The sequence below is a fragment of the Pteropus medius genome, unplaced genomic scaffold (assembly GCF_902729225.1).
Source record: "Pteropus medius unplaced genomic scaffold, Ma_sr-lr_union100, whole genome shotgun sequence".
NCBI lineage: Eukaryota > Metazoa > Chordata > Mammalia > Chiroptera > Pteropodidae > Pteropus > Pteropus medius.
The window spans coordinates 8,296,172-8,310,917 of NW_024342473.1; the positions used below are offsets into that span (position 1 = coordinate 8,296,172).

Genomic DNA, 14,746 nt, shown 5'->3' on the forward strand with positions numbered 1-14,746 from the left:
TCTGAAGGACATACAGAAGCTTTTCATGACTAAGAATATCTCCGAGGAGCTTCTGAATCTAGAGTTCTAAGTATTTATCTTCTCTAGTATCCCTTTTAAATCATGAAAACGTTATGTGGAACAGCACTTTCTGTGTTCTATTTATTTATTTTGGGGAAAAATCACTGTGTGGCATACCCATGGCATGTTAGAGTGTAGATGCAGCTCATCTGTCTTCATGGTCCAGCCTGCCAAAGCCCTGGACTCTATCCCATCATCTTCTTCTGTGCCCAAGCTCTGTACCTGAGATGTAAAAAGGCTTTTAAAGAGCCTTATATGAATTTTTCCTTTCTTGGAGCACCACTATTAACAAAGCCTTAGAGAAAGTCAATGGATTTCTAGTTCTGCATCCATCTTGTTATGTGTTATCACCCTTCTCAAATTAACCCACTGGCGAGGTGGGCCACAGGCCTTCACAATGAAATTGACTGCATATGAAATGAGTCTGAAAATTCCATTTATTAAAACAAATACATGGTCCATGTGGGATGAAAATGTGCACATCGCATTCAGGTTTTCTGCTTTAACATTTCTGTACTTCCCTCTCTTTGAAAGACACACTCCATAGATCTTATATAGGAAAAACATCAACAATTTTGGGGCTGGGAAAACATTAATGTATATGTAACAATTCACCATTGCCAAGAGCAGCTAGAAGCAAGGAAAAAAAAGTACAAAAATTTTCTAAGACAGCACGCTCAATTTCTCAAAATTCCATTTGTGAGTGTATGAAGAAATGGTTTAAAATTTTTTCTTGGTAAGCAATCTCTTTCAAATATTATTAGCAAAATTTGCCTCAGATCAAAGTACTTATTTGCAACCTCTGATTTAAAAAAAATAGTATTTGGTTTAAATTGAAAAAAAAAAAAGAAAACAGTTAATATTGAAAATGAGGCGAGATTTTTTTCTAAATATAATGGTTATTGTTACTGTTTAATTCTATGGTGATTTCATTACTATCCAGTATATTATACACAGAAATTAGGGCCTTGAATAACTAAACTAAGTTTCCTATTAAGTTGCCCCTTAAGATAAAATTATGCTGGTGAAAATGATTGTTGAATTTCTAAAAGAATTAAAGCTCTTGAGAAGCATAAGTAATCAAAAAAGTTTTTTTCCCCCCCTTAATAAGTAAAAATATCAATAAACCAAAACTCATGTAAAGACTCTGGTATTGTAATTCCATACTATAGGACAAAAAATTATGCAAAAGCCAAAAAACATTTTCTTTAATTTCAGAAGGGCTCTGTATTTACTGCCTTCTCTCTCCTTTTATAAACAAGGTTACATTAAGTTTGGAACTTCCTTAGCTTTTAATTACCAGAGCTGTTTTATGGTGCTTCTTAAAATTTTAATTCCATTTTCATTGCTCCTAAGATCTAGATTTACGTTAAAATATAGAGTTCTTCTGAGAAAAACAAATGGCGTGAATTATGAGAATCATCTGGGTCTTATAAAGACACCTTAATTACCACCAAAGACTGCTTATGCACAGTTATTTTTATGTGACCACATATTCAATTCATATTTTGGCTCATTTAAAAAATGAACAGGGTTTTTAGCTCATTCCACAGTATTACTAAGCTAATGGTATAATATGTAGTTTAATAAATACTCTCCTAGAGCTTTCCCTCTGTAAATCCTGATTATTGTCCCACTGACTGTAACGAAATCCCCAGGTTTAAATAGAACAGAAGTATCTGGTTATAGAAGTGAATTCATAGATTTCACAAATATTTCAGTATTCTCTTCCCTCTGCCCCAGGTGTGAGCTTTAATTGGATTCATTTATTCTTTTACCAGCATGCCCATAAGAGATAAGGAAAGTATTTACCAAATGTGTTTCAAAATCTGTCCTTGGGATATTAAGACTTTTTATCATCTTTTCCTCTTTCTTCATCCTTTCTTAAAAAAAAAAAGCAGGAGGAAAGAAAGATAGGAGAATAAAATTAATTTGGAAATGGTCTTGGGATTTCAAAGTAAACAAGATCTAAGAGAGGCCCTCTTTTGCCTAAGCATGGCACAGAAAAAAAATGATAAAGGCTTCCAGGGCCTCTCATTACTGATAGAGGCTAGAGCTGCAATAAAAAATCACTTCCAATATCATCTCTTGGGAAGAGAGGGCTCCAGCTGCAAGAAAGCTGTAAATTAAGACTGAGAGATTCTAACAAACAAGATGGAGAACAGAAACAAAGAAAAGATTCTATTGAAAAAAACGGATGACACATAAAGACCATCTCAGTTGAAAAGAGCCAGGACCCCACCTGCTCTCTTCTCCTGGCCGGCAAATAGCTGGGATTCTGAGAATGGGTCTTCTCTGGCATTATGGGTTTTCTTTTCCCTGATACTTGAACAAATGAGGGCCATGTTTTAAGAAGAGCACAGAAAGCATTCTTTCAATTTAGAATTTCTGTGATTTAGAGAAAAAAGGAATTTGTTCTAACTCTATGACTAAAGCACCTCCCAGCTCATGGTGAATCCTTACCACTCCTGCTTGGTGGTACCTGTGCTGCCCTGGATCCTGGATAAAACCCAAATGCTTCGGATTCTGGAAAACATGTTGAAGAGGTTTTTAATACCACTGATAACTAGGAGGTATTTTAGGCTTGGCTAAGGCTCTGAAGTAATCTCAATTTTCAAGATACTGAGTTTTTTCCTTCCCTGCTTCTTTTTTCTCTCTCATTCTTTTCCGAAACTTTATATAGTAGAACAATAAAACTTCTGAATGGATGTAACATAGGGACATTTTCATGCAATATTACTCAAAAATTGTCACAAATATATGAAAGCACCAGTCACAACACATGATTTACTTTTACTTGCAGAATCAAAGCTATCATGTACAAATATTAGGAATAGTGATAAGAGAACACAGACAAACGGCATTTTTGTTTGCTTGTTATTACCATGAGGATAAACCACGGGGGACATCTCTCTAAACATTTTGAGTGCTCATCCTTGGAGTTCAGTCTCACAGACAAGTCCAGCCTTATCTCTGTACTACTCTAATAGGGAGGGGTAGGAGGAGGGTAAGAGAGAAATAAAAAAGAAAACAAAGGCACAAAGACTAGACATCAATGCCATTAAACCGAACCGAGGTTACATTGGACAACTCAGCTGATCAAAGGGTATTTCTAAAGGCGATAGTCATTCCGAGAAGTTCATACATATCTTAGCTCAGTACAGCTGATTGAATTTTATTTTTTAAATACGAAGCAGAAACAAAGTTTGGGGAGGGAGAGCAGAAAAGAAATGACACCGATTTTATCTTTACATAGTCCCCTCCTCCAGGCAGTTCTGCAGATATCAGATTTCTTAACTCAGGCTGTGAATCGGCTTTCATTCTCATAAAGGGGACCAGTTCTTTAAACATGCATAGCCTGGAGTTTCCAGGATGGTTCTCCTCCCTCTCTTTAAATGCTGTGGACTAGAAAGACGCCCACTTTGCTAAAAACTCTACATCAGTGTCCCAGGAGCCCCGAGGCTCTTCAGGCTCCTCGTGAAGACTTAAAGGATGGCACAGAAAAACTTCTTCTCTCTAAATGGGTTCTCTGAAGCCGGAACAGGGGTCAGCAGGGGATCTTCCTTGGCGTGAGCTTCACAGTAGGCCATCAAGTCCGCAGCTGCCTTGGATACCTGGAAAAAAAAGACAATAACCACTGAAACTTTAGACGACACATGAATTCAGGCACAGTCAATTAAAGCTCAGGCTGTGGTGTCCAACTGCCCTCAAGATTTCAGGTTCAAATCCTAACTCCACCATTTACTAGCTCGAGTTAAAGTGAAGCAAGATACTCAACCTCCATAAGCCTCTGTTTCCTCATCTGCAAAGATCGTGACATCACAGGATTGTTGCAAGTGGGTCCAGGACTAGGGTTAAGGGAGTAAGGCACTTAGGGCACAAAACTGAAAGAGATGCTCACAGTCAGGGTCACGTAAGTTTCAACTCTGCATCTGTACAGCCCTGAGAGTGGGTTATCCAATTAACTGGCATATAATTATTCATAGTATTCTCTCATGATCCTTTTTGTGTGGTATCAGTTGCAATGTCTCCTTTCATTTTTAATTTTACTTATTTGAGTCTTCTTTTTTATTAATCTAGCTAAAAGTTTGTTAATTTTATCTTTTAAAAAAATAGCTCTTAGTTTCACTGATCTTTTCTACTATTTTTCTGGTCTCTCTTCCATTTATTTCTACTCTGATCTTTGTTTTTTTTCTTCCTTTTGCTAATTTTGTACTTAGTCTGTCCTTTTATAAAGTTTCTTAAGGTATAAAGTTAGGTTATTTTAGATTTTTTTTTTTCTTAATGTAGGCATTTATCACTACTTTTGCTGCATCGCAGAAATTTCAGTACGTTGTATTTCCTTTTTTTTTTTGGTTTGTTTCAAGATATTTTTTGATTTCCCTTTTTATTTCTTCTTGATCCACTGGCTGGTTATTCAGGAGTATGTTGTTTAATTTCCATATACTTGTGAATTTTCAAGTTTTCCTCCTGTTATTGATTTCTAGTTTCATACCACTGTGATTGGAAAAGATTCTTGGTATGATTTCAGACTTCTGAAATTTGCTAAGACTTGTTTTGTGACCTATCATGTCACATATCCTGGAAAGTGTTCCGTGTGTACTTGAGAAGAATGTGTATTTTGCTGCTGTTGGATTAAATGTTCTGTATGTGTTTGTTAGGTTCATTTGATTTAAAGTATGGTTAAGTTCAATGTTTCCTCATTGATTTTTCTGCCTGGATGATCTACCTATAGTTGAAAGTGGAGTATTGAAGTTCCCTACTATTATTGTATTGTTATGTATTTCTCCTTTCAGGTCTGTTAATATTTGCTTAATACATTTAGGTGCTCTGATATTGGGTGCATAGATATTTATGATTGTTATGCCCTCTTGAAGAATTGACCATTTTATCATTATGAAATGACCTTTCTTTGTCTCTTGTTATAGTTTTTGGCATAAAGTCTCACTCTTTAATAGGCATTACGCTGCTTATAAAAATATTTTTATTGTATTCCTATTTTGTTTCAGGCATTGACTTAAGTTTTCTCTTTTGATCTATACAATAATCTTGATGTAGAAACTGTTATTCTCCTTTTATAGATAAAAATTAAAGCTCAGTACATTGTACAAATTGTTCAATGTCATATAGCAAAGCACGCAGCAGAAAAAGAACTCGAACCCCAATGTTTTGCCATTAAGCCACAGCCATCTACATACAAATTACTCAAATGCAGGGTTAGTTCCAAAGGTTGATTAAAATTCTTTGTGCATCTTTATAAAATGCTACTATGACAGAATGAAAGGAAACAGCCTGTTCTTGTCTTAGCTTCTCTACATGAAAGCCAAGGACAGACTTTGAGAATGTTGATTACTTTTTTTGGTGCCTTTTACTAGTTTGAGTCATAATCATTATTATATCAAATAGGAACTTAGCTGTAAGCAGCAATAATATCTAAAACTCACTTATTAAGAAGAAATCCAACACCACTGTTTTTCATTTGCAATGTTCACAAACATGTGGCAGAAATTTTCAAAATCTTTTTATAAAACAGAAAGCGCTATCCTGGGAAAAATTAATAGCTTAGAATTGGTCATATCTTATATTTGAACACTTGATTCTGAATGATTTCCTTCTCAAAATATGTTATGTGTTTTATCTTGCTTCCTCAATTAGATTGCAATCTCCTGTGGGCAATAGTCCAAAATAATGTCAGAATCCTAGCAGTAGTTAGAATAATTGCTAATATTTATCTGCCCTTTCTATGTGTCAGAACTGTGATAGCCACTTTACACACAGTATCTTATCTAATCCTTACAACAACATCATGGGTCACAAGCTATTATTATCCTTATCTTTAATATGTGAAGTTGAGGCTTTATTAGGTGTTTATCCTAGGTCTCACAGCTCCTGATTGGCCAAGTCATGTGTCCCAGTGTGCCCGACTTAATCTTTATGAATGCTCTTCCATTCTAATCCATAGCTGTCATCCCCGTACCTTTCCTTACAATTAGTCACAGCAATAGTGTACCTGGCAAATCTTGCTTTCTGATTATTCCTGCTCACATCCTGTACACAGCTTCTTTTACATTTTATATTGCCAGGCCTAATTCTTTTCTAAAGATTTCCCCAATAACTCTAGGTAATCTCTCCCATTTCTGTCCTGTCGATTCTTCTTCTAAAGATATCTCAAATTTGTCCTCTATTGTCATCTCTATTACTACTACGTCAGTTCGAACCTCTACCATCTTTCTTCATTATTACTGAAATAACTTCTTAAGTTAAAATTCGCAAGGGATCGGTTATAGACTGATTGTTTGTGTCTCCCTCAAATCATATGTTGAAATCCTAATCACCAGTGTGATGGTATTTGGAGGTAGAGCCTTTGGGACATGATTGGGTCATGAAGGCAGAGCCCCCATAAATTGGATTAGTGCCCTAATAAAAGAGTCCCCAAAGAGCTCCCTTGTCCCTTCCACCATGCGAGGAATGAAAACATAGCCTTCTATAACCAGGGAGCAGACCCTCATCAGATACCAAATCTGGCGGCACCTTGGACGCAGCTTCCAGAACTGAGAAATAAATTTCTATTATCTATAAGCCACATAGTCCTTGGCACTCTGTGATGGCAGCTTAAACAGACTGAGACAAGGCCCATGGGTAGAATTCAAGGAGTGGTCTGTGAAGTTCAATTGTAAAAAAATTACATCTTTATTTTCACTAACCTCAAATGAGAATTTCTTTCCATTATAGATATAGACAACACATCAACACAGTATAGTAGCATTAGCAGCTTTTTATATAAGAAGTTAATAAAGGAGTACACATATAACAATATCACGAATATTTTTCTAAAAATTATTATGATGAACTGTATTTCAATATAATTTGTTTCCTTTGTAATTTAAAAGGAAACAAATTACGCAGTACAGTTAGAAAAATATTTTTAAAATATAAATTGGTTCGTATCACTCCCTTATTTAAAACTTTCAATAGCTTCCCATTGTACTTTGTAGAAAACCGAAACATCCTAAAACAGCCTGTGGTTCTGCCTGCTTCAGGCCTGCCTATTTCTCCAATTTCATGTTGTGGCACTCTTCCCTCCCCACACAGGAGGTCCTCTAATTTTGCGACATCTCCAAGCCTCAGAGCTTCACATATAAAATTCCCTGGAACATATCCCCATTGCCTCGACAGCCCAGCTCTTTCTCTCCCTTTAGGAGTCAGATGAAGTACTGCCTCTTTGTCAAGTTTTTACTGACTACTTCATCCAATAATGACTTTCCTCATCATTCTCTTTCAGAGCACCACCTTCTCTTCTTCACAGAAAAATATTTTTCACAATTCATAATTATGACCATTGTTTGTTTATTTGCTGTTTGATATCTGTCTTTCCCTCTAAGTACTCTATGAAAGCAGGAACCATATCTGCTGTATCCACCACTGTGTAATCAGTGCCCAGCACAGAGTAAATACTCAAATAATTGCTGAAGGAGTTTTCAAACATAATCTTATTCAACAAATAGTCCATTAAAATAATATTTACTGAGTACCTAATATGCTAGGCACAGTTCTGGGGGTTTGGAATAATTAGGGAACAAAAGTCACAAAGATTGCTGTCCCTGTGGAACTTATATAGTATTGTAGACTTCCAATTCTGACTATGATGGAGTCACAGGGATCAATTAAACCTTCTTGCTGTAACTTAAAAATTGGACAAAATATACGAACAAATGTTTTTAAAATGTTACACAACATGCAGCATAGGACAGTGATCCCCGAGAGAATGGAGACAAGCCTAATGACTGCTCTAGCTCACTGCATGAAAATGGTTTCTGGGCCAAAGAACAGGTAGTGAATAGTAAACAGAGTTCAGGAATGTCCCTGAATTGAGGTTAAAAGAGAGAGAGAAGAAGAGAGACAGACAGACAGACAGACAGACAGAGAAACAGAGAGAGAGAGAGAGAGGCAGGGAGAGTGAGAGCACATGTACGTGCTCATGAAGCCTCCCGAGGATGCCTTCAAGACTTGAGCTGAAAACTGAGAAAAACATGTGTGGCAGAAGACTGACTGCCTGAGACTGTGCAAAGAATTTCAGAAAGGACCAAGTGAAACAATCCCTGATGAGCACACAAGGCCAGAATAATTTGTGTCTCTATTGGCCAGAGTAGAAAAACCTCATAACTGAGGTCTGAGCAGAGTCCTGAGAAAGGCACTGCTTCTGTAGAGGTGCCGAATAGGCCTAGCTTAAAGGCTGCTGTGGACTCACCTGTCAAGTTTAAAAAAGCAAGCCTTGAATAGATCAAAATGTTTCCAAGTAACTTAATTTCATCCCAGAACAAAATTAAAATATTTAATAGACTACAATATTTAAAGGAATACAGGAAAATTCCAGCATGCCAAAAGATAAAATTCACGTCTACGATTTTTTTTTTTAAAAACCAGGCATGAAATAAATAGAAAAAAAAAATATCTCCCCATAATGAGAAAAATTAATCCAAAGAAAAAGACCCAGAGTTGACATACATGATAAAATTAGTAGATAAGGATAATGTTAAAATAGCTATTGTAAATATTGTCCATATAATAAAAAGGAAATATAATAGAGGAAAACAAATATGATAAGAAAAAGACATGGAAGATATTAAAAAGACCCAAATCAAATCTCTGGAGATGAAAAATACACTATATGGAATTAGAAGATTAGATATTGCAGAAGAAAAGATTAATATACTTGAAGATAGCAAAAGGATCTCTCCAAAATGAAGCAGAGAGAGAATAGACAAATGAGCAGAGCACAATGAGTTAGAAGACAACTTTAAGTGACCTGATATATGTATAATTGAAGTCTCTAAAGGAGAGGAGAGAGATGGTAAAGAGGAAGAGAGCAAAAAATATTTGAAGACATAATGGTGGAAAATTTTCCAAATTTGATGAAAACTACAAACCCATAGTTTCAAGTAATTCAACAATTCACAAATGAAGAAAAATGAATCGAACTACTCCAAGGCATGGCATAATCAAATTGCTTCTATAGTATTTGAGTGGGAGAATAAAGAGAACAGAAAATAAAATATAATAAATTTTATAGATAATGTTAGAAGGTAGTAAGTTTTATAAGAAAATGAAAAGTAAAGCAGAGTAAAAGGGATTAAGAATGTGTGTATTGGGGGGATGGTGATGAAGAACAGGTTACAGTAGTTAGGCTTAGTTGAGAAGGCAATCAATCTTTGGGTAAAAGCTTAAAGAATGAAGGTTACAGTAGGAAATGGGGAGTCACTGACATATTATAAAAGAGCACTCTTAATGCTGTGTTGAGAACAGGAATCTATGAGAGTCAAGGGTAGAAGCAGAGACTACTCGGGAGAATATTGCTGATCTAAATGAGAGTTAACAGTGGTTCAGAGCATAATAGCAGCAGAGGTGGTACAAAGTCATATAATTCTAGGTAAACAGCATTGGAATATAGTCTCCAAGATTTTCTGATGGATTAGAGGTAGAGTGTGAATAAAAAAGAAAAATTAAGAGTAATTCTAAGTTTTTGGACTGAGCAAATGGAAAGATAAATTTGGCATCATTTCAGTTGATTAAGGCTTCAGGAATTCAGTTTTAGGTTGAAACTGAAATATCTATCAGTGAGATATACAATGCTGCAGTTTGGGAGAGAGATCAAGACTAGAGCTGTGAAGTAGGGAATTGAGGCCATATAGATAGATGGTACATAAAGCCTTGGGAATGAAGATCATCAAGAGAGTAAATTTAGATAAAAAAGAGAAGAACAAGGGCTGAGCTCTGGAACACTTCAATGGAAGATGTTGGGGAACCTAAGAGAAACCAGCAAAAGAAATGTAGAAGGAGTAGCTCGCGAGAGTGGAGAGTATTGACAGCCACATGAAGAAAGTGCTTTAAAGAATAAAGAGACATCATCCATGTCAAATGCTGCCAGTAGGTCAAATAAGACAAAAACTGAGAATTGACCATTAGATTTAACAATCTAGAATCACTGATGCTCTTGATGAGAGAAGCTTCAGGGGAATTGGAATAAAAGCCTTGCTAGAATGGGTTTAGGAAGAAATGAAGCCTCCTCCTCCTTCTTCCTGAAGAATTCAATCTTCAAGGCATTGTGTGAGACCAAGCAAGGCAGCTTTCTACACTAGGTCAGGGGCCCACAGTGGGGTGTCAGAGCTTGGGCAGGGGGAGGAGAGGATCTGTGCAGGAGGCAGCCCAGTGACGAGCGTGAGCACTCAGATGGGATGTGAAGGCATCGATGTGCGGAGGGAAGGTTGAGAAGTGGGAGCTTGGTTCCCTACGGGGGAGTTGATGAAATAAGGATAAGGGGATCCAGGTTCTCGTTCAGTAAAGGGAGTTATAAATAGAGAAAGTAGAAAGTTGGATAGAACCCTGTGGTGTAGGACAGGACCTGTTTGAACTCATCATTATATAGACACATATATACAAAGTAATAAACGTAGATGTAAAAGTGTGAGAGTGTGTGTGTGTGTGTTCTCTAGTTTTGTCTACTCAGAAGAAGTAGGAGCAGCAACACTTCAGCAATGAGTGCACCTAACACCCACGTCTTGATTTCTAAATGCCATTCTCGAAGTTATCTAATGTTCTTTGGAGAAGAGGATGATTCTAGGACTGGAGCAGGGGAATAGCAAGAGAATCCTAGAACATCTTTTTGAGCCAAAAATTAAGGAAGTACTCAAAGAATGATGGAGGCATGTCAAAAGGACACAGTAGCCAGCTTTTAGTCTGTGCCAATTTAAACATAAAAAATAAATGACGATAGTAGCAGATTATAAACTGTTGAATAAAAGAGGAAACCATGGGTCCATATCAATATAACAAAATACAGTTTTTAAAAATAAAATGTTTGATGAGGAACGGGATAATAATCTCAAGGTACCTCCCCCAAATTCCAAATATTTATTAACTACAAAGGAAAAAAGAATAACTTTACATGAAGAAACCTGGAAGATACCAGCTTAATCAAGTAATCAAAGTTAACATCACCAGTGAGTGACAATTTGAAATCATATGCCATCGATAGAATGCAATGAGACAAATATCCCATCAGTTCTATAATAATGCCATAGTTTTGTTACTTGAATTTAATCATAAATAAATATCGGATAAATCCAAATTAGGTAACAATCTACAAAATAAATGATATATAATCTTCAAAAGTGTCAAGGTCATAAAAGTCAAGGAAGTCTAAGGAACTGTGCCTGAAAAGATAATTACATGCAACACATGCTTCTGAACTGGCTCCTTTTGTTAAAAGGAACACTATTAGGGTGATTTGTAGTACTTAAATGGGGTCTGAGGATTAGAAGGTAGCAGTGTATCAATGTTAATTACTTAATTCTGATTATTGTTATTATGATTATAGAATATTTCTACTTGTAGGAAATACACACTAAAGTATTTGGAGGTGATAAGGCATTTGTTGACAACTCATGCTCAAACGGTTCAGGGCAAAACAAAATTCTTTGCACTGTACCTGCAACTCTTCTATACCTTTGAGATTATATCCAGAGTAAAAATAATGTATCAAAAGAAAGGGAAAAGAGAAATTAGAGACAATGAATACAGACCACTTTTTCAAGAAGTTATGCTGCAAAGCAGAAATGAGTCAGTTGCTGGAAGAGAAAGCAGGTGATTCAAGAGTAAAAATGAACATTTTATTTAAGATGGAAAAATAACACCATATTTGTATATTGATGGAAATGGCAAAACAGACAACAAAAACTGGTGCTTCAGGACGGGCAGGTGGTGGTGGTGAACTGCTGGAGCATGTCCTTGGTTAAGGAGGTGAAACTGATGTGCAAGTGAAGGAGTTCACTTCTGATCAGAGCAAGACTCTCCCAAGATTGACGACTGCTGAAATCCAGCTATCCAGCGGCCTCGCCAAACCAGAGTGGGACTGAGAACCAGGCAGTAAGGGGAGGGGGACTCTAAATGGTTCCAGTAAAGACCACCAGACTGTGATTTCAGGCTCTGACAAAAAGGAATCTGCTCTAGGAAGGCACCCTGACAGCTCTGTGAAGAAGCAGTTGTCTGTAAGGATAAAACAGACCCAAGAATTTAAACAGTATACAAGGACATAGCTCCATCTTCATTACGTTCTGAAATTGAGACATATCTTTTTTTAAGATACCTCAAATTATCTAATTCCACCCAACTCTACTTTTTGAGACATATCCTATAATTGATGTCGCACAATATTTGCAACCCATCAGGCAAAGAAGCAAGCACTGACAGGTTGTCATTGCCTATGCATGTGGGAAGCTGCCTGTGCGTTAAGGTATCAGCCATTCAATCACTCCTTCAGATGAGTTGCTGGCATTGAATGGAGCCATCCAGGTTGACAACTTTAATTTCTTGCTTAGAAAGATATCAAAGATTACACTGGGATGGAGGCTTGAAGCAGTGCGTTTTAGTGAACACTGAACATTGCCTGTCACAGGCCTGGCAGTATAGTTAAAGGCAAAAGAAACTGCTAAACCTCTGGGAAGAGGTCATAGAATTTTCAAACTAGGAGAGATTGGTCTGACATTTGTTTAGAAAGATCTTTTACTCAGGTAAAAAGCTGCTGGCTACTTTAAAGCTTTATTTTTCTTTGAATCATTAATGTCATTTAAATATGGGAAAACTTAAACATCGAGCTTAAGCACTTAGAAAATACAGGAAAAACCTCAATTTTCTTTGTTATGCCTTGGAATTATATGAAAATACCAGAGGTGCTATGGGGTGCAATGTTACTAATGTAGGGAATGGAGAGCAGTAAGTCACCATGTGGCCCCACATCACTGCTGCTGGCCAAAGGTGAGTCTAACGGATCTTTCCACTGTGATTGTGAAAAGCACCCAGGATCAAACACTGATTGTGATACTAGAGAAACTGTAAATGTATAGATAAATATCTACTATTTTTATTTATAAAATAATGTGCTAATATTCAAAGTAGGCTTTCCTTTCCCTCTCCTCCAAGGTGATATTAAACTGATGGTATATATTGATAGGATATTTCTAAAAAGGAAATAGAATAATTAATTAATTTTCAAAACAACCATCAAGAAAAGTACCTTATATTTAATCTACTCTGTTTAATAAAAGAAGAAAGACATTGAGAATTGTCATCCAAAATAGTTAAAGTTTTAAGAAGGGAGACATTGTCTGGCCTGAAAATGAGGCTATTCAGAAAAATTCATTTCCCAGAGATTTCAAATTATCAAGGCTTTACAGTACTACTTCTCTAGTTCTGAGGTACAATGCATAAGGCTAAGCACGTACTTGGTGCTTAACAAATATCTACCAAGTTTTTAAAAATTATATCGACTCATGAAAATGAAGTTTTATGCTCAATTATTAATGTACACCTGAATTAAATTTTAAATGTTTTGCTTCATTTTCAGCAAATCAAATAAATTAGAACTGGCCATCTTTAAACATAGCCCTTTCCCCTATAAGTCCTTTGATACACTATGCCAATTTTATTCTCAGTTGGCCTGTAAGAAGGTTTGCATCTCATTCCGTTTAATAAATTGGACACAAGAATTTACAGAGAAGGAATATTAAAACTTTCAATTAAATGCTGGGAAAATCCTTGAAAAGTCCCAAACCTAGGATGTATGTCCCTTCTCTAGTACCAAGTATGACGTCTAACCGGCCCATTTTTCAGTACAGTTGTCTGTGAAGTTCAATTTCAATCTATCATGAGTCAATTGTCAGAAAGATGATTTAATCATTAAAATGTTCATATTTGCTTTGATAATTTATACATATTTGTCAGTTATGAAAATCAGTCTGCTCTTTTATGTTGAACTGTTTTAAAAAGAAAATATACTATAAACGCTGGCTATTTGCATGACATGATACATTTTACTTATCCTTAAAATGATTAATTTTGCCTTTTTTTGTACATTTCGTTAATTTTTCTCCTATTTCCAATTAAATTTGGCCAATCACCTTCTTAGAATTTCCCAAACCATAAATATATTTGGAAATGTCATGTAGAATACAGTTCCTTATGTCCTATAACATGATACTCTTAGTACATGAACTTGAAGTTATCCAGTAAAAAGAAGTATTTTCTGAAGGCCCATACACCTTAGCACCATGAAGGATGCAAAGAAGTGGAGGACGTGGTCTTTGTCTCTGAGGATTATATAGTTTAGCTGAAAAAAATTATCTAATGAGGGTACAATTAATTAGTAAATTGATTAGTGTATATGGTCAGCATGGAAAAGAAAAGATTCTTGGGACAAGTGGGGGTTTTAGCTGACCACTAATAGAGGAGTAAGATTTGGACAGTGTCTTAGTCTACTCAGGCTGTTATAACAAGATACCATGGACTGGATGGCTTATAAACAACAGCATTCATTTCTCACAGCTCCAGAAGTGAGAAAGTTGAAGATTAAGGTCCTGGCAGAGGGCCTGCTTCATGGTTCTTATATTGCCATCTTATCACTGTGTCCTTACATGAGAGAAAGGGCAAGGCATCTTCTTGGGATCTCTTTTATAAAAGCACTAATCGTTCTCATGATTGAATCACCTCTCAAAGGCCATACCTCCAAACACCATCATGTTGGGGTTAGGATTTCAGCATAAAAAAATTTTTCTTGGGGGGGTGCACAAACATTCATTATATAATTAGGAGAAGAATAAGTAGGGGGAAGGGTGTTCTCAGTGAGGGACCCAGA

At 36.3% G+C, this 14,746-nt stretch overlaps 1 protein-coding gene across 3 annotated transcripts in view; it reads right to left on the reverse strand.

The window, feature by feature from the left end:
* Positions 1–479: 479 nt before the first annotated feature.
* GNG2 (G protein subunit gamma 2) overlaps positions 480–14,746 on the reverse strand; it is a 103,378-nt gene continuing 89,111 nt past the window's right edge. For all 3 annotated transcript variants that reach the window (XM_039865128.1, XM_039865126.1, XM_039865127.1), the window contains one exon: positions 480–3,674. In XM_039865128.1, the coding sequence (XP_039721062.1) occupies positions 3,546–3,674 (129 nt within the window). In that variant the 3' untranslated portion in view covers positions 480–3,545. The remainder of the gene's footprint in view (positions 3,675–14,746) is intronic.